Source organism: Rana temporaria, chromosome 13, assembly GCF_905171775.1.
Source record: "Rana temporaria chromosome 13, aRanTem1.1, whole genome shotgun sequence".
Taxonomy (NCBI): Eukaryota; Metazoa; Chordata; class Amphibia; order Anura; family Ranidae; genus Rana; species Rana temporaria.
The window spans coordinates 53752859-53772278 of NC_053501.1; the positions used below are offsets into that span (position 1 = coordinate 53752859).

The 19420-nt window shown below is 42.0% G+C and overlaps 2 protein-coding genes across 2 annotated transcripts in view; both read left to right on the top strand.

Annotated features, from left to right (window-relative positions):
- The window catches only part of LTK (leukocyte receptor tyrosine kinase), a 292808-nt gene that overhangs the window by 36661 nt on the left and 236727 nt on the right, over window positions 1-19420 (top strand). The gene's annotated exons all lie outside the window — the stretch shown is intronic.
- On the top strand, window positions 11982-12436 carry LOC120920921 (60S acidic ribosomal protein P1-like). The gene has a single exon (XM_040333370.1). The coding sequence runs from the start codon at window positions 12039-12041 to the stop codon at window positions 12375-12377; it is 339 nt and encodes a 112-aa protein (XP_040189304.1). The 5' UTR covers window positions 11982-12038; the 3' UTR covers window positions 12378-12436.

Below are 19420 nucleotides of genomic sequence, written 5' to 3' on the forward strand. Positions count from 1 at the left end.
TAATATTAAAAAGAAAAAAAAATATATATATATATATAATATATTGTTTTTCTGGTTGTTTGTCCTTCTGTAGCACTGACAGATCAGAGCTGTCCTTTGCTGTTCTTTTAATGTCCCTGGTGGTATGATTATGTCAGATTTTTGATGCTGAAAGCGGTACATTGTTTTGCATGGAAATGTGGCGTTTTATATTGTAGGCCTGTAATTCTTAGAAATAACTCACTTAAATCTGTATGATAAACTCAAACTCATAAATTATAATATGAATATAAAACGTAGTGCTGAGCTGTTGATAGAATTAAATGCAAAAGTATAAAAACACACAAGCATAAAAGCAATGGTAATAAGTGCAAAGTGCAAAATATTGTGCAAGTGGCAAACTAAGTAACGTGCCAAACAATGTAGTGTCCAAATAAACCTCAAATGCTGAAGAGGTATATAACACATGTGAAATAATCATGGAAAAAACTTCAAATAGTGCAAGTGCAAATAACATCTGCTCTGAAACAATCACATCTGCTGTGAAATAAGTAAATGGAATGCAAAGGTGCATTAGGTGAACGTTGGTAAATATTAAAAGAAAAAGAAAAAATCCAAAATGTGCAATCGCACATAAAAAGTGATGTGTGCAAGGTGATGGCTTCTTCAGTGCCTTCTACTAAGGTGCAAATGTGCAGAGTAATGGTTCTTCTGTGCCTTCTGCTAAAGTAAATGGATGGCCCCTTCCCTCACTGCTGTGAGGTTACAGCATATAAGAAAAGCCTGAGTGTTTCCAGTGTAATGCAGCCTGGGTAATCCCTGGATGTGGTCCCTGGTTGTGGGGAGCAGCTGTTACGTCCGTGGTGTAAGGGGTTTCCGGATGCCGTGCATATAGAATAGCAGGGAAGGTAAAAGGAATTCCAGGATAGTATAGTATGTTTTAACTACAATTGCGTTTATTGCATAAAAAGTATACCAGGTTACTCACATTCAAACGGAAAACAAAACATGTGTATCCACAAGCACCAAGCTCACCTGTGTGACTTCCGGTTGCCTCTACGTCCCTACATGTATCGTCAGCGATCACGTAACTTCATCAGGGGAATTGTAATATAATAAATACCGTATATACTCGAGTATAAGCCGAGTTTTCCAGCACATTTTTTGTGCTGAAAATGCCCCCCTCGGGTTATACTCGAGTCACCTTTTTGCGCCTGATCTCCTGGATTCTGGGGACTGGGTACCGGCCGGCGGTAGGTCCCCTGGACCCCAAACTTGGCACACATGTAGCCACACTCTTTCTCTACAAGTGTGCAAAGTTTGTTGTGCGTGGGACCTACGATCAGGGAGCACCGATTTTTCATCACTGTAGTATGTATTGCTATTAAAGTGATTGCTGCTAGCTTCCTAGTTCCCTGTGCTGAGCAGCTGCACTTCTGCTTACTAAACACAGGATACTGCACGCTTGGCACGGGTGCAAATCAGACTTTACATTTTCTCAATGAATGCAAAGCGTTCTCTGATGAAGGTGGTGACATCAACCCTCACCTTTCTACTTTATCCAGTCAAAAAACATATTGCATTAATTGATAAAATGTAGTGTTCCCTGAATGGCACCTGTGCTGAGTGAACAACCTCCTGTGTTCACAATGCAGCAGGGCGGCCACTCAGCATGGGACCCGGAAGGAGATCACTGGAGCAGCAGTACCTACTGCAGTTATTTCCAGTTTCCAAGGGATCCCACAGCTGGACTAATAGTACTATGTAAAAAGTGTCATACCTGGAATTCAGCTTTAATAATGGAATGTATACAAATACAATGTAAATGTATTTTTATATTTATAACGTTTTAAAGTACTTTGCCTCGTTCACACTAGGCATATGTACCCTGGGTGCATACCCACACAGATGTCACAATGGGGTTGATTTACTAAAACCGGTCGAGTGCAAAATCTGGTGCAGCTCAAACCAACTATGCGCAACTGCTCCAGATTTTGCATAGTTTTTGTAAATCAACCCCATTGGGAGCAGTGGCTGTGTCCGTGCAGCTGCTGTGTCCTAAATTAAATCAATTGGAAAGCCTGCATTGGGATGCACAGAACACCTGTGCACATGGGCGTAGCATAAGGGGTTGCAGGGGTCACAATCGCACCCCCGACCCTAGCTCCAGGGGGCCCCTGCAACCCCTTATGCTACGCCCATGTGCACAGGATATGATATTATTATCATATCCTCCACAAAATCCAGCTTCGAACTGCCCTAAGGCCCCAAAATCATGCTCCAGTACTGGGCTTCCACTTTGCCTTCCACAGTCCACACCCCTCTGTTCTCATTTTCTGGGGAGAAGCTGTGAGCCATTTCCTGAATGGAGAGGAACACAGGGTGAGAACAGCCAAGGATGGGAAAGTGCCTGTGCTGTGTGTTAGCAACATGGAATGGTAACCAAGCTCAGCGACTTAAGAGGAGGAGAGTGCTGTCCTATAGCCACAATGGGACTGATGTCACTGGTGAGGTAAGACACCGCTCAGTGTCTCCTAGTCACCAGCCCCCCCCCACCGGGGGATGTCCGCTTACCCCACTTACCTGAACACTGGGAAAAAGACACACACCTCCAGGAGGTGACCTTCCCCAACACCTGCCAACACTGACAGAGAAACATTCAAAAATTGCTAAAACAAATCCCTTAACACCCTCTGAGGGGCCCCTGAGGGGCTGCAGGCTCCAGATTTTGTGTCACATGGCTTTGCCCCCCAGATCTAAATTGCCCCCCCCCCAAAGTCCCCTGTCCACACCCTCCACCCTGGATGCTATGCCCCGCTGCTGATCTCCTTTTCTATTACATCACTCTATACTGCTCCGCCTCCGCAGGGCTGAAATCACATTCCTTTACAACACAGCCAGTTAGCTATGCACAGGGTGTATCTGCCTACTGCAACTACACTGCCGTTCCGACCAGAGAATTTCACAGGTCAGAACGGCAACATAAAAGCCAGATACACCTTGTGAAGATTGTGGCTTATAGACTGTGTGTAAAGGAATGTGATTTCAGCCCTGTGTAGTGTGAGGGGAGGAGCTATATACAGTGCTGGGATGGGAAAGAAGCTCTGCCAAGTGACCTGCCAGGGGTGATCCCTGTCCTCTGATTCTCCAGCTGTGATCCCTGTCCTCTGATGTAAGGAAGAACTCAAAACTCTTAAACAACTTTGAGTATCTTTCCTGTGGTGAGTGTATCTGCACGCACGTGGAAGTGAAGGGTGATAATTAGGGGTGCAACGGATAAAAAAACTCACGGTTTGGATCGTTCCTCAGATCAGGAGTCACGGATCGGATCATTTTTCGCATTGGCAAAAAAAAAAAATCTCCCCACTGTAATATCCACTTCCCCCCCACTGTAATATCCACATCTCTCCCCCCCCCACTGTAATATCCACATCTCCGCCACTGCAGTGGCGTCACTAGCGTTGGTGTCACCCGGTGCAGAAAAAAATGGTGTCACCCCCCCACCAACTATAGTCTCCCCTCAGTAAAGAACCCCCTTGGTGCAGACACCCCCCTCTCAGTATAGACACCCCCCTCTCAGTACATACACCCCCCCAGTACAGGCACCCCCTCTCTCAGTACAGACACCCCCCTCTCATTACAGACACCCCCCAGGTAGTACCAACAGACACCCCCCCCAAGTAGTACCAACAGACACCCCCCTCCCCAGGTAGTACTGACAGACACCCCCCCCCAGGTAGTACCAACAGACACCCCCCCCCCCAGGTAGTACCGACAGACACTCCCCCCCAGGTAGTACAGACAGACACACCCCCCCTAGGTGTACCAAGATGGCCGCGGCTCCGGAGCTAGGCCGAAGCCGCGGTCTTTCCTAATGTTATGGCCGCGGCTCCGGAGCTAGGCCGAAGCCGCGGCCATAACATTAGGAAAGGCCGCGACTTCGGCCCAGCTACAGGGCCGCGGCCATAACATTAGGAAAGGCCGCGGCTTCGGCCTAGCTCCGGAAGCCGCAGCAATCCACGGATCAGAGTATGTGCCGATCCAAAGGGGGTGAATCGTTCGGATCACGGATCGACTGTGATCCGTTGCACCACTAGTGGTAATGGGGGGGCCCAGGTCAACTTTTGCATCTGGGCCCACAAGCTTCAAGCTACGCCTCTGCCTGTGCATTCTCAAGTGGGTAAACACAGCCCTCACATTGGGTATGAAATCATATGCCCCATGTGAACGAGGCCTTGGTCTGTCTGAAATAAGTGTGTTCTGAATAGGGAATAAGCTAAATTGAGCTGAGACTAACAATAATTCTACAAATTGCTGTTGTATCAGGCACGGTACACTTAACTTTTATTCTTTCAACTCAGAAGGATATTTAGACATCATTTTACCATAATTATATACTGCTTCACGTTTTCATTCTGCATTTCTAGGAATGAGAATATCTTCTGCCTTCAGTATGAGAAGGTATACCCATTCATATAATTATAGGCATGGCACAACATGCTAACCAGATGAGATATCCGAAAATAAAATGATTATAATATTGCTAGAACAGAGATGCACCATTCAGCATCGGCATTCTGTAACATTTGCACACACATCTTAAACATTCTTATATTTTTACATGAGCAACTGGCAGGATGACAGCTGGAAGAAATAATATGACAATCAATTTCAACCTTTTGTAAATTCCAGCTGTTTTCTGATAGGTGACAGTATCAACCTGTGATCACAGGATTGGAAGAGATTTGGGGCTAAAGTCTTGATTTGCATATGAAAGGACTCAGGGATGACAACATGCAGCATGTTTTAATAAAACCTGGGGCCCGGGAATGGTTGGGAAAGTTGGATCAGGGCCATTCTAAACACCCTTTGATAATAATAACACTTTATTCTGGGTGACGTGGTAAACGGGCATCTCTTCCCTGCAGCTCTTTAACTATATTGATGCATTGCTGCACATCCCTCAATTCAAGAACTTCTTTAACCACCTAACCCCCGGACCAATATGCTGCCTAAAGACCCAAGGGGTTTTTACAGTTCGGGACTGCGTCGCTTTAACAGACAATTGCTATAATAAATATCCCCCAAAAACATATATAAAAAATTATTTTTTCCTCAGTTTAGGCCGATACGTATTCTTCTACCTATTTTTGGTAAAAAAAATCGCAATAATCGTTTATCGGTTGGTTTGCGCAAAATTTATAGCGTTTACAAAATAGGGGATAGTTTTATTGCATTTTTTTTTTTTTATTTTTTTTACTACTAATGGCGGCGATCAGCGATTTTTTTTCGTAACTGCGACATTATGACGGACACTTCGGACAATTTTGACACATTTTTGGGACCATTGTCATTTTCACAGCAAAAAATGCATTCAAATTGCATTCTTTATTGTGAAAATGACAGTTGCAGTTTGGGAGTTAAACACAGGGGGCGCTGTAACATTTAGTGTTCACTTAGTGTGTGTTTACAACTGTAGGGGGGTGTGGCTGTAGGAATGACGTGATCGATCGAGTCTCCCTTATATAAGGGATCACTCGATCGATACGCCGCCATAGTGAAGCACGGGGAAGCCGTGTTTACACACGGCTCTCCCCGTTCTTCAGCTCCGGGGAGCGATCGCGACGGGACGGCTATAAACGAATAGCCGCGCCGTTGTCCCGGATCGCTCCCCGAGGCTTCAAATTTGGATCAGGGGGGCGTGTTTTATGTAAAACTACTGTGACCCGACGTGATTGACGTTTTTGCGGAACGGCGCATGCGCCGTCCGTGGAATTTCCCAGTGTGCATTGCTCCAAAGTACGCCGCAAGGACGTCATTGGTTTCGACGTGAACGTAAATAACGTCCAGCCCCATTCACGGACGACTTACGCAAACGACGTAACTTTTTCAAATTTCGACGCGGGAACGACGGCCATACTTAACATTGAGTACGCCTCATATAGCAGGGGCAACTATACGCCGGGAAAAGCCTAACGTAAACGTCGTAACTTTACTGCGTCGGCCGCGCGTACGTTCGGGAATTCGCGTATCTAGCTAATTTGCATACTCGACACGGAATTCGACGGAAGCGCCACCTAGCGGTCAACAAAAAGATGCAGTTAAGATCCGACGTTGTAAGAGACTTACGCCTGTCGGATCTAATGGATATCTATGCGTAACTGATTCTAAGAATCAGGCCCATAGATACGACAGGTCGGATTAGGACTTACGACGGCGTACATGGCGCTGCGCCGTCGTAAGTCCTTTTAGAATCTGGCCCATAGAGTATATCTGCAGTGTTTGCTTATCTCTCTCTCTCTGTTGTTTCTCTTTGGTGCTTCATTTGTCTGTTATCAGCATAGGTCACTTCTGATAAGTTTTCCTGACACATGAGATAAAATGTGTGTCGGGAGGGGGGAGAGAGCTTAGCAAACAGCTTGTCTATTCAGAAAACAGTTCCTCTGCTGTGTGGAGGGGGCGGGGGGTGCTTTTCCTCCAATCAGCTCTCACACACTGTTACTGCATCTTCTCCTCCCCCTCCTCTGTGCTCCTGACAGATGAAGAAAGAGTTTAACACTTTTCTGACCTTTTGAATGGTTGTAGACAAGAGAAGACGGCAGATAAACAAGTACAACCTATGTAGGAGGCTTTGTTTCATCTCTGTGTATCATCTGAGGCTGTAAATTTCACTGGGTATATGTGAAGGTTTACATCCACTTTAACTACTAGCCGACCACGCACCGTCATTCTACGGCGGCAGGTCGGCTCTCCTGGGCGAGAGCATGTAGTATAACGTCTGCTCTTTGAGCCGCCACTAGCTCGCCCCCGACTCCCGCGCGATCGCTCGGTACAGAGCGGGGACCGAGAGCTGTGTGTGTAAACACACAGCTCCCGGTCCTGTCAGGGGGGGGGGGAATGCTGATCTTCTGTTCATACAATGTATGAACAGAGGATCAGTGTTTCCCCTAGTGAGGCCACCCCCCCCCCCACAGTAAGAACACACCCAGGGACATACTTAACCCCTTCCCCGCCCCCTAGTGTTAACCCCTTCACTGCCAGTGGCATTTTTATAGTAATCCAATGCATTTTTATAGCACTGATCGCTATAAAAATGCCAATGGTCCCAAAAATGTGTCAAAAGTGTCCGAAGTGTCCGCCATAATGTCGCAGTACCGAAAAAAAATCGCTGATCACCGCCAATACTAGTAAAAAAAATATATTAATAAAAATGCCATAAAAATTCCCCCTATTTTGTAAACGCTATAACTTTTGCGCAAACCAATCAATAAACGCTTATTGCGATTTTTTTACGAAAAATATGTAGAAGAAAACGTATCGTCCTAAACTGAGGAAAAAAAACGTTTTTTTTATATATTTTTGGGGGATATTTATTATGGCAAAAAGTAAAAAAATATTCATTTTTTTCAAAATTGTCGCTCTATTTTTGTTTATAGCGCAAAAAATAAAAACCGCAGAGGTGATCAAATACCACCAAAAGAAAGCTCTATTTGTGGGAAAAAAAGGACGCCAATTTTGTTTGGGAGCCACGTCGCACGACCGCGCAATTGTCAGTTAAAGCGGCGCAGTCCCGAATCGCAAAAAGTGCTCTGGTCTTTGGGCAGCAATATGGTCCGGGGGTTAAGTGGTTAAAGCTGAACTCCAAATTATACCTTGGAAAGTAGCAGCGACATCACTGTATTGAACATCGCCTGTGCAAAAAAAAAACTGAGCTGTGGAAGGGGGCAAGCAAGCCACGCCCTCTAAAGGTTGCCTTCAGAAAACTACAGGAGGGGGCAGAGACAAGACCAGTCACCCTACATATAGAAAGAGAGCAGCAGCTATGAATAAGAGAGCTATGAATAAGCACTGAGATACAGTGCGAAACGCGTCAGAGTTTTGTTCTGATTCTTTTGGCCGTGGCATGTAATTTTGTGACCCATTTTTATTAAAAAGGAACTTTTTTGGAGTGCGGCTGTCCCAGCTTTTCTTTCTTCAAGTTTGCATTTCCATTGCATTGCCTGCACCCATGGTTCGGATCTAAGGGGATTGGCTTTCTGGTTCATCTGAGCGGTTATCTCTCCTCTCATCTCAGTGTTCAAAACACACATGGGAGGTATCGCCATGATTGTTAGAGCAAGAGGAATAATTCTAGCACAAATACAGTGCAACATTTTTGCAACGATTACCATTTTATTCTCTAGGGTCTCTGCTAAAAAAATATATATAGCATTTGTGTGTTCTAAGTAATTTTCTAGAAAAAAATATGGAATTTAACTTTTAAGTGTCAGAAAAAGGCTAAGGCCTCGTACACACGACCGTTTTCCTCGGCAAAATCCATCAAGAAAAATGCTGGCAGAGCATGTTTGCCAAGAAAAATGGTCGTGTGTATGTGTTTCGTCGAGAAAACTGTCTTGGATCTCGACGAGAAAAAAAGAGAACATGCTCTCTTTTTTCTAGTTGGGAGTCTCATTTTCCTTGTCGTGTTTCTCGTCGGGCTGGTTTACGACGAGAAACATGTTCATGTGTATTAGGGTTGTCCCGATACCACTTTTTTAGGACCGAGTACAAGTACCGATACTTTTTTTCATGTAGTCGCCGATACCGAATACCGATACTTTTTTTAAATGTCATGTGACAGTTTTCAAACCACAATACAGACTAAGGATATTTTCTTTAGAATTATGAAGAACTCTAACTCAAGACATTATAAAAGAATAAAAATGAGTAAAAATGAATAAAAATGTTTTATTTGCTTGTCACGCAGTAGTAAAAAACTCAAAGAATTTTCATAGAACATGTTGATAAATACAAAAAAAGTATTCTATTTAGGTATCGGGAGCATTTGCGCGAGTACGAGTACTCCCGCAAATACTCGGTATCGGTCCCGATACCGATACTAGTATCGGTATCTGGACAACCCTAATGTGTATGCTTAGAAACCTGCGCAGGGGTCTCAAACTCAAATTACCTGAGGGCCACAAGACAAGTTTTCATATGCCATGGGGGGCCGCATGCAAACTTTCAAACTTCAAAAACAACAGTACTGGTGTCAGCGAACACATTATTAACCCCCAGCACTGGTGTCAGCGAGCGCATTATTACCACCAGCACTGGTGTAAGGCAGGGTTTGACAAATTTGCTTGGAATCTAGGAGCCAGCAAACGCACCCCGTCCCGACGAGCTTGCGCGCAGAAGCGAACACATACGCGAGCAGCGCCCGCATATGTAAACAGTGTTCAAACCACACATGTGAGGTATCGCTGCGATTGGTAGAGCGAGAGCAATAATTCTAGCACTAGACCTCCTCTGTAACTTAAAACATGCAACCTGTAGATTTTTTTAAACGTCACCTATGAAGATTTTAAAGGGTAAAAAAGTTTGTCGGCATTCCACAAGCGGACGCAATTTTGAAGCGTGACATGTTGGGTATGAATTTACTCGGCGTAACATTATCTTTCATAATATAAAAAAAAATGGGGATAACTTTACTGTTGTCTTATTTTTTAATTAAAAAAAGTGTAATTTTTTCCCAAAAAAGTGCGCTTGTAAGACCGCTGCGCAAATACAGGCGTAACAGAAAGTATTGCAACGATCGCCATTTTATTCTCTGGGGTGTTAGGATAAAAAATATATATAATGTTTGGGGGTTCTAATTAGAGGGAAGAAGATGGCAGTGAAAATAGTGTAAAATGACATTAGAATTGCTGTTTAACTTGTAATGCTTAACTTGTAATACCAACGGCCACCACCAGATGGCGCCAGCTCACATCTGGTGGTAATAACTTGTAATACCAACGGCTCACCACCAGATAGCACCAGCTCAAAAAAAAAAAAAAAAAAACAATTTTTTTTTTTTTTTACTCTTTGCTCCCCCCACTTCCACCCTGCCTGCGGGCCATTTATAACTGGTCCGCGGGCCGCAAATGGCCCGCGGGCCGGTACTTTGAGACCACTGCTTTAGGGTTACCTAATGTAATTCATAGTCATTCTTCCCCCAGTTTTGATTAAAGCATGATAATTAGCACTTGTATGTTAGAAGATGTAAATTGAATGGGTTCTTGGGGACTTGCAGAGCATTCAAACATGACATTGATAGTGAGTGATATGAGTGATATGAATAGGTATTCTATAATACATGAGAAGAGATATTAATTTTAATGAGAGAAGGGCAAATGGACAGCTGGGGCTATGTTCAAGTAAACTGGAAGTTCAAATTCTACTTTCTGATTCAATCGTTTTTATTGAACTTGTTGCCGTATGGTTTTTGGGTAATCTGAATTAAGTAGAGATATGTGTGTATATATATATATATATATATATATATATATATATATATATATATATATATATATGTGGCTGTGTCTGTGTATGAATATAAAGATATATATATTCTAATTATGAATATATTTCTCTAAGTAGAGGATGAAGTTATCTCACTCAGAGTACAAAGTTTATGGTTCATTTAGCATGCTAATTCATGGCATTTAGCATATAGCAAAGTTCATTGTTTGGTAACAGACATTGTGGAGCCAATGAATTAAACCACCTTATGTGAGGGACCCCATGCTGGGATGTTCAATCAAGATAGCCACACCCTGTTAACCTTGGGAAAATTATAGTCATCAGGATTTGCATGAAAGGGGGCTGACTTATGTAGTCAGTCCTCCAATCGTGATGCTAGCTAGGCCAACCAATGGGACGTCAGCTTAGAAAGATATACTCCACAGCACAGAGTGATGGAGTTCACTTTTATGGAACCATCACTTGATGGAAGGATGTCTTGATGGAGAGCTGGCCTACAGGCCTAGGTCTTAAAAAGGGTAACTATGATAATTACTTGTAGCAACTGCCCATGCTGGCAATCTAAGGTTTTAGAGGAATATACTCTGTATTCCTTCATGTAAATGTATGTATTTTAACCTACGGTCTTGTTTTTAGACTATGGATAGGTTCTGTGTGTTAGACTAGACTTTGTATAAGCTCTAATAAATGTGTTATGTTAAAGCTTTTGCTCTGGACATTAGAACTCTCTTATTATAACCATATATCATATATGTGAGTTATTAAATCTTAATATAAAGTTATTATGGTAACAGTGGCGACCACAGAATATGTACAGACTGGAAGTATTTAATATAATAGCAGAATATTGTGTATTAGAGATTAAAGCTTAGTAGGAGGAATTCAAGTTGAGTCAACTTATCCAATCCTATCTAGGGAACATATAAGTAAATATTTTTGTTTTTTCTAGTGGGTATTAGGAGACAATACAATACACCACAAGGTTTTTTTTACTAAGGGATTCAAGCTGAGTCAGCTTACCCACAAGTTATTTTTAAGGTTAGTAGGAGTTCAAACTGAGTCAGTTTATCCTATCCTAGCTAGGGAAAATATATGTTAATATTTTCTAAGGTTATTTGATTTTTTTTTGTGTTTCATTAATATCCCAAAATCATAATGTATCTTGGATGTACCATTAATTGGGGAGGAGATACCGGGATAGAAACAGCTTTGACACACTGAAAGAGTGGGTCATTGGGTTTGTGGAAAAGAATAAATGATTATTATTTTTTGCAATTTATACAATTTTGTTTAAGACACAGAAACGTGCTGGTTGTCTGTTGTCTGTAGAAAGACACTGAAATAGTGGTCTGGACGTTTGTTGTTCAAAGAATCCAACAAGTTTTGGTTGTATTTAAATCGTATGTCCACTAAAATTTAAATTTGGAGGACATTGGAAATCTACAAAAGATTTTTTTTTTAACTTAGGTGTTATTGCTAACGGTGTAAAGTTACAAGTAGTAATATTCTCATTGTTGTTAGTTAAAGTACAAGACTGTGGAAGGCTTGCAACTGAAACTAATTTATGCAAAAGATTATTAGGATAAAATAAGGTGCATTTAGCATACTGTATTTTATACCTTGAATTTTTTTTTTTTTTTTTTTTTTTTTTTTTTTTTTTACAGTTCTTTATTACAAGTCCTTTTACAAAATTTCTAGTCAAAGAGACCGAAGCCCATGTCATCACCCCACTCCTCTGCCACCCGCGACTCTACGAGCACCCAACACACGCAGCCATGGCCTCCGTCTCCGAACTCGCCTGTATCTATTCCGCCCTCATCCTCTACGATGACGATATCACCATCACGGAAGACAAGATCATCGCTCTGATCAAAGCAGCAGGAGTCAATGTGGAGCCTTTCTGGCCCAGCCTTTTCTCCAAGGCACTCTCCAATGTTAGCATTGGTGGTCTGATCAGCAACGTGGGAGCCGGTGGTGGAGCCCCTGCTGCTGGCGCTGCCCCTGCTGCTCCTGCAGCTGGCGGAGCTGCTCCAGCTGAAGAGAAGAAAAAGGAGGAAGTGAAGGACGAGTCTGAGGAGTCGGATGATGACATGGGCTTCGGTCTCTTTGACTAGAAATTTTGTAAAAGGACTTGTAATAAAGAACTGTAAAAAAAAAAAAAAAAAAAAAAAAAGAGGGGAGTAGGGGTAACATTATATGGACAACATTTAGAACAGTTAAAACAAAACAAAAATGTTGATATAGAATATTAAAGCTTCCCTATATCATTTTGGGGATGGGACAAAGTTCCAACAGGTTTTTCTTCTCTTTTGACACTGGATAAATGTTTTATATAAACATGTGACATTGTAGCTATTACCAACTATGACAATAGTCAGCAACAGTCATGTGACTAGTTTCCTGGTATAGGTGACATTGTATCCTCTCTACAGTTCTAATATTGGTCAGTCATCATATGTATGTGGTCATGGGTAATTTTTTTTTATGTTGGTCAGTTTTCTTTTTGTGCCATAACTAAGTTCAAAAAGCAATGCTTAAAGATCATATAGATATACTGGGACTGGTGAGACTCATAGTGATTGGCAAATAACAGAGTATAGTACAATTGTACTTAAGTAATTTAGTCTAATCATTCCTGAAGCCACAAGTAACTGGTAACATCACACCTATCCACATTCTGAAATCAAGTTATTTTTGTCTGCTTACATGACACTGCCTAAATCTGCACGGAGACCTCTTAAAGTGATGACCTCTTCCCTAGTCTGGTAAAGGCAGGACTCATACAGCAGCTACACATGGTAGCCAAGGACGGAGCTATATGCACCAAAGTGGGGCACCCCCCAGGCTTCAACCCATCAGGGTTGGGATAACTGAACACAGCGTCAGTAAAAGGAGTTTGTGGTGAGTTGCGATGGCAACAAGATCCGCCTGGAAACTGGAAGGGTCACACACACACACACACAGGGGCAATCCGCAGAAGGCGGGGCAGAGTTACTTGCAGGCATATGACAATGGAGGAAGAAAGATGGGGGATGGCAATCAGACTACCTGGCTGACGGGCTGAAGGTTAAATTGTTACACATGACAATGGTAAAGGGCCTCATATTAGGTCACAGTATATCTATAACAATTTTAATCAAAGGTCCTTAATACTCAGAATGACAAGATAAGCATTCATTGGAAGGCATATGGTGTAAAAGTACTCGTGTTTTTCCTTCTCTAACTTTGCCCACACTAATAAAGTACAAGCACAGAAAGCCAATAAAGGTGGTCCAAAGGCCATTACTGTATGATGTATCCAATTGGAATCGCCAAGGAAGACTGTCCCAGAAGCAAGGCAAACAGGACCCGATTGACATTATGGACTTTCGCACTATTATTATTGGACGGTTGAGAACAAGGATCCTCCAGTTTTCTTCCCCCCTTAATTTTTTTTGTATGTTTGGTATCTTATGATTTTTATTATGGACTTATTACATCCAGAACAAGTGATGACTACCAGTACTGGGATCCAGAAATATGAACTGTAGAGACGGAAAGTTTAAAAAGTTTTTTTTTTTGTCACAGAGGTGTATATCATTTCAGAGGGCAAGGCCAAAAAGGTTCAAATGTAAGATTACACATAAAACCATTATTGTAGGTGTGGCCGAGTCTCATATCCTCAACTGGCCACAAGGGGCCATCTGTTGCCGTATGGTTTTTGGGTAATCTGAATTAAGTAGAGATATGTGTGTATATATATATATATATATATATATATATATATATATATATATATATATATATATATATATGTGGCTGTGTCTGTGTATGAATATAAAGATATATATATTCTAATTATGAATATATTTCTCTAAGTAGAGGATGAAGTTATCTCACTCAGAGTACAAAGTTTATGGTTCATTTAGCATGCTAATTCATGGCATTTAGCATATAGCAAAGTTCATTGTTTGGTAACAGACATTGTGGAGCCAATGAATTAAACCACCTTATGTGAGGGACCCCATGCTGGGATGTTCAATCAAGATAGCCACACCCTGTTAACCTTGGGAAAATTATAGTCATCAGGATTTGCATGAAAGGGGGCTGACTTATGTAGTCAGTCCTCCAATCGTGATGCTAGCTAGGCCAACCAATGGGACGTCAGCTTAGAAAGATATACTCCACAGCACAGAGTGATGGAGTTCACTTTTATGGAACCATCACTTGATGGAAGGATGTCTTGATGGAGAGCTGGCCTACAGGCCTAGGTCTTAAAAAGGGTAACTATGATAATTACTTGTAGCAACTGCCCATGCTGGCAATCTAAGGTTTTAGAGGAATATACTCTGTATTCCTTCATGTAAATGTATGTATTTTAACCTACGGTCTTGTTTTTAGACTATGGATAGGTTCTGTGTGTTAGACTAGACTTTGTATAAGCTCTAATAAATGTGTTATGTTAAAGCTTTTGCTCTGGACATTAGAACTCTCTTATTATAACCATATATCATATATGTGAGTTATTAAATCTTAATATAAAGTTATTATGGTAACAACTAATACTAATATATTATAAAGTAAGTTAAGTGAAAATATTACAGAAAAGAAGATGCCTTGCATAAACTGAAATGTTATATCATAAAATTGTAAAAGAGAGAAGAACACATAGCAGGGAAATAAGATATAGTGGGATGTTTCTCATGAAATAATAATTTAAATATGTGATATGTGGGTGGATGTATATTTTAGCCATGGATTCCAAAACCTTTTGAAAATCTTCTACTTTATCACTTGAAATTTTGATTGATCATTATCCGGTTTTATTTTGAAAAAAATCCATTCAAAATAATTAATGTTGAGTTAAATTTTTTAGTTTTTGCATTTATTTTACTGGAATGTCTGTGAATGTCAGGGATAGTACTGTTAAGAAGAACGACATACGTTATTGGATAAGGATATGCTGTATTAGTAAAGACAAAATCTCAAAATGTGTAGCAAATGTCACAACCCCAATCGCGTTCTGCGATCCACCAACCAAAATCTACTCCAGATACCCAAAGCCAGATACAAGTGCAAAGGAGAACGAAGATTTGCAGTCCAAGGACCTAGACTATGGAACGCTCTACCAACCAGCATCCGACTGGAGGTGAACTAGTTGGCCTTCAGAAGAAAAATCAAAACCCATCTCTTCTGAGGGCAAAAGAGTTTACTCAGGGAATGGATACTAAGCGCCCAGAGGCGATTCAGTTCGCATGTGTTGCGCTATATAAGTTTGTCACTCACTCACTCAAGGACTCTCAAGGGCACATATGTTAGAAGCATGCCCTTAGGAGTCCTTGGCTGCACAGTTTGAGATCTTGTCTATGATACACTGTAGTGTATAGGGTGTGGGCATATATTTTCAGAAAATATTCCTCCTGAAGAAGTAGAATTGTCCACGAAACATGCGGAGGACAATAGATACACTATGAGGATTTATGTATAGTATACTACACTCTGGGTTTGTGTGCTGTGAAGGGTGTTTCATTATCTGCATCATATATGTTTTTATGTTAAAACTCACTCTTTGTGAATATTTGATGTATGTCATTTTATTAATGTATCTGGATTTACGAAATTTTAGATTCTGTACCAATAAAATGCACTTATCGGACACTTTATTTGGTACACCTGTTCAATTGCTTGGTAGCACAAATTGCTAATCAGCCAATCGCATGGCAGCAACTCAATGTATTTACGCATCCAGGGGCAGACTGACAACTCATGGGGCCCCCGGGCAGTAGGAGATTATGAGGCCCCCAGGCAATTGGAGAAGATTATGGGGCCCCCGGGCATTAGGAGATTATTGGGGCCCCCAGGCAATAGGGAGTGCCGCTGTATGGATCTAGATGTGGTAAAGATGACTTGCTTAAGTTCAAACCAAGCATCAGAATGGGGAAGAAATGGGGTTAAGTGACTTTGAATGTGGTATAGTTATTGGTGCCAAATGGACTGGTCTGAGTATTTCAAAAACTGCTGATTTACTGGGATTTTCATGCCCATCCATCTCTAGGGTTTACAGAGAATGGTCCGAAAAAGAGAAAATATCCAGTGAGCAGCAGTTGTGTGGAAAATGCATTGTTGAGGTCAGAGGAGAATGGGCAGACTGGTTTGAGATGATAGAAAGGCAACAGTAACTCAAATAACCACTCGTTACAACAACAATAGAAGATTGGAAAAATGTTGCCTGGTCTGAGTCTTGATTTTTCATCTGCGACATTCAGATGGTAGGGTCAGAATTTGCCGCAAACAACATGAAATCGTGGATCCATCCTGCCTTGTATCAACGGTTCAGGCTGGTGGTGGTGGTGTAATGGTGTGGGGGATATTTTCTTGGCACAATTTGGGCCCCTTTGTACCAATTGAGCATTGTTTAAATGCCACGGCCTTCCTGAGTTTTGTTGCTGACCATGTCCATCCCTTTATGACACAGTGTACCCATCTTATGATGGCTCCTTCCAGCAGGACAATGCACCATGTCGCAAAGATCAAATCATCTCACCACTGGTTTCTTCAACATGACAATGAGGTCTTTGTACTTCAATGGCCTCCACAGTCACCAGATCTCATCCAATAGAGCAACTTTGGCATGTGGTGGAATGGGAGATTTGCATCATGGATGGAGTAATGTTCCCAACACCTTGTTAAATCTACGCCATGAAGGATTAAGGCAGTTGTGAAGGGAAAGGGGAGTCCAACCCGGTACTAGCAAGGTGTACCTAATAAAGTAGCTACTGAGTCCATTTTCTCCTTTTTTTTGGTGACTATTGGGGGTTGTCTCTGGTTTCTTCTATTTCATTTCCGGACAATGGTACACCTATTTTAGTTTATTTTTGTATTGGTTGATGATATGCAGTATAGGCTTATATTTTTATAGTTGTCCAATTTCCAATGAATCATATGAGGTCTTTTTATTAGAGGAGGTAAGGGAAAGGAAAAGCAAATGTCTTAAAGGGGAGGTGGCGCGTGCAAGCAGGGCAAATTAGTTGGCGTTTGCTGATATTGCTGTACAACCCCTCGGCGCTAATCTAAAGCTGCCAATACATACACTATAAGATATTTCTCATTCAGCACTGTGGGCAAAACAAGAGACATCGATCGATTCCCCATTCACGAAAAACAGCGTGAATGGATGAATCTGCAGTGCCAGCAATTGTATTCTGGCATCCAGCACCTGTAACTGTCAGAATACCCGATCAGCAGTTGCATATGATTGGATCCACGGTTCAGCCAACAATTTTCCACCCAGTTTCTTCTTTTTTTGGGGGGGGTTTAATGTGTTTAGGATGGGAGGGTGCCAACAGGCTCACCCACAGAACAAATTTTGGCTGTTTGAACAGGAACTGGCTGAAATTTTGGAACTTGTGTCCTTGTGGCCATCTTCACTTTGAAGCAGGTTTCTAGATATCAGCATCCATACCTTATCTCCTCACCTTCCATTATCATACCAATCGCTGGATGGCAAAGAGGTGCCACAGGGGAAAAACAATCATAAGCCTTCTCTACTTCTGAATAGGAATATTGTCCTGAGGGATTTATTTTCTGTGACACAGTAATAGAATTGACCTGGACATTTTATAGATCGGCAACTCCTATCCCCATATTGATTAGTGGTTCCAAGTTAAAGCGGAGGTTCACCCTAAAAACATGTATATAACATTACATTCTGCATACTTCCAACATTTACAGTATGCTGTTTTTTTTTTTTGCTGTACATACCGTATTATTGCTATTTTACACCCGACTTCCGGGTACACACTCCCGCGGGAGTAGGCGTTCCTATGCAGAGGCCCAGTGTCATGTGGGACTTCGCCCAGATGATTGACGTCTTGAGAAAAACGTCCCTTCGGCGAATAAGGCGCGTCACGCGTTTCCGAAAGTAGCCGAACTGCGAGTCGGCTCTATACGGCGCCTGCGCAGTCAGCTCTACACGGCTGCTAGTCGGTGCGCAGGCGCCGTATAGCACCATATAGAGCCGACTCGCAGTTTAGCTACTTTCGGAAACTCGTGACGCGCCTTATCCGCCGAGGGGAAGTTTTTCTCAAGACGTCAATCATCTGGACGAAGTCCCACATGACACTGCGCCTCTGCATAGGAACGCCTACTCCCGCGGGAGTGTGTACCCGGAAGTCGGGTGGAAAATAGCAATAATACGGTATGTACAGCAAAAAAAAACAAAAAAACAAACAGCATACTGTAAATGTTGGAAGTATGCAGAATGTAATGTTATATACATGTTTTTAGGGTGAACCTCCGCTTTAATAATATCTACTGCAGTAGGGAACAGACACAAAAGATACACGTAGCATCTTTCCAAATAACTGTTCTGCTTTATCATGACGTAATTGAAGGTTTTTAAACACATGATTACGTAGGTATCACATTAATATTACAATTGTATGTTTATGGTAACAAGGGGCGTAACATAGGCAGACTAATTCTAATCAGGACTCGAAAGAATGCAAACATGTAATGAAAACCTTATTAGTGCCGTGTGCACAGTGAGGACAGTGTGCAATACATACAAAATAGAATACAATTATATACAGAACTTACAAATTTCCTTAAAGCGGGAGTTCACCCGAAAAAAATGTTTTAACATTAGATTGGGCCTAATTACGGGAAGCAGAATCAGAAGTTTTGGTTAAAATCAATGCAGTACTTACCTTTTTTGAGATAGATGTTCTCCCGCCGCTTCCGGGTATGGTCTTCAGGACTGGGCGTTCCTATTTGATTGACAGCCTTCCGACGGTCGCATACAGCGCGTCACGAGTTGCCGAACGTCGGTGCGGCACTATACGGCGCCTGCGCACCGACTTTCGGGTACTTTCGGAAACTGGTGACGCACTGTATGCGATGGTCGGAAGGCTGTCAATCAAGTAGGAATGCCCAGTCCCGCAGCCCATACCCGGAAGCGGCAGGAGAACATCTATCTCAAAAAAGGTAAGTACTGCATTGATTTTAACCAAAACACCCGATTCTGCTTCCCGTAATTAGGCCCAATCTAAGGTTAAAAATTTAGTTTTTGGGTGAACCTCCACTTTAACAGAATACATAAAGATTAGGTAACCACTCTATTCAAAACAAAAAAAAAGGAGTTTGGGATTTATACAGTATATAAGTTAAAGTGTTACTA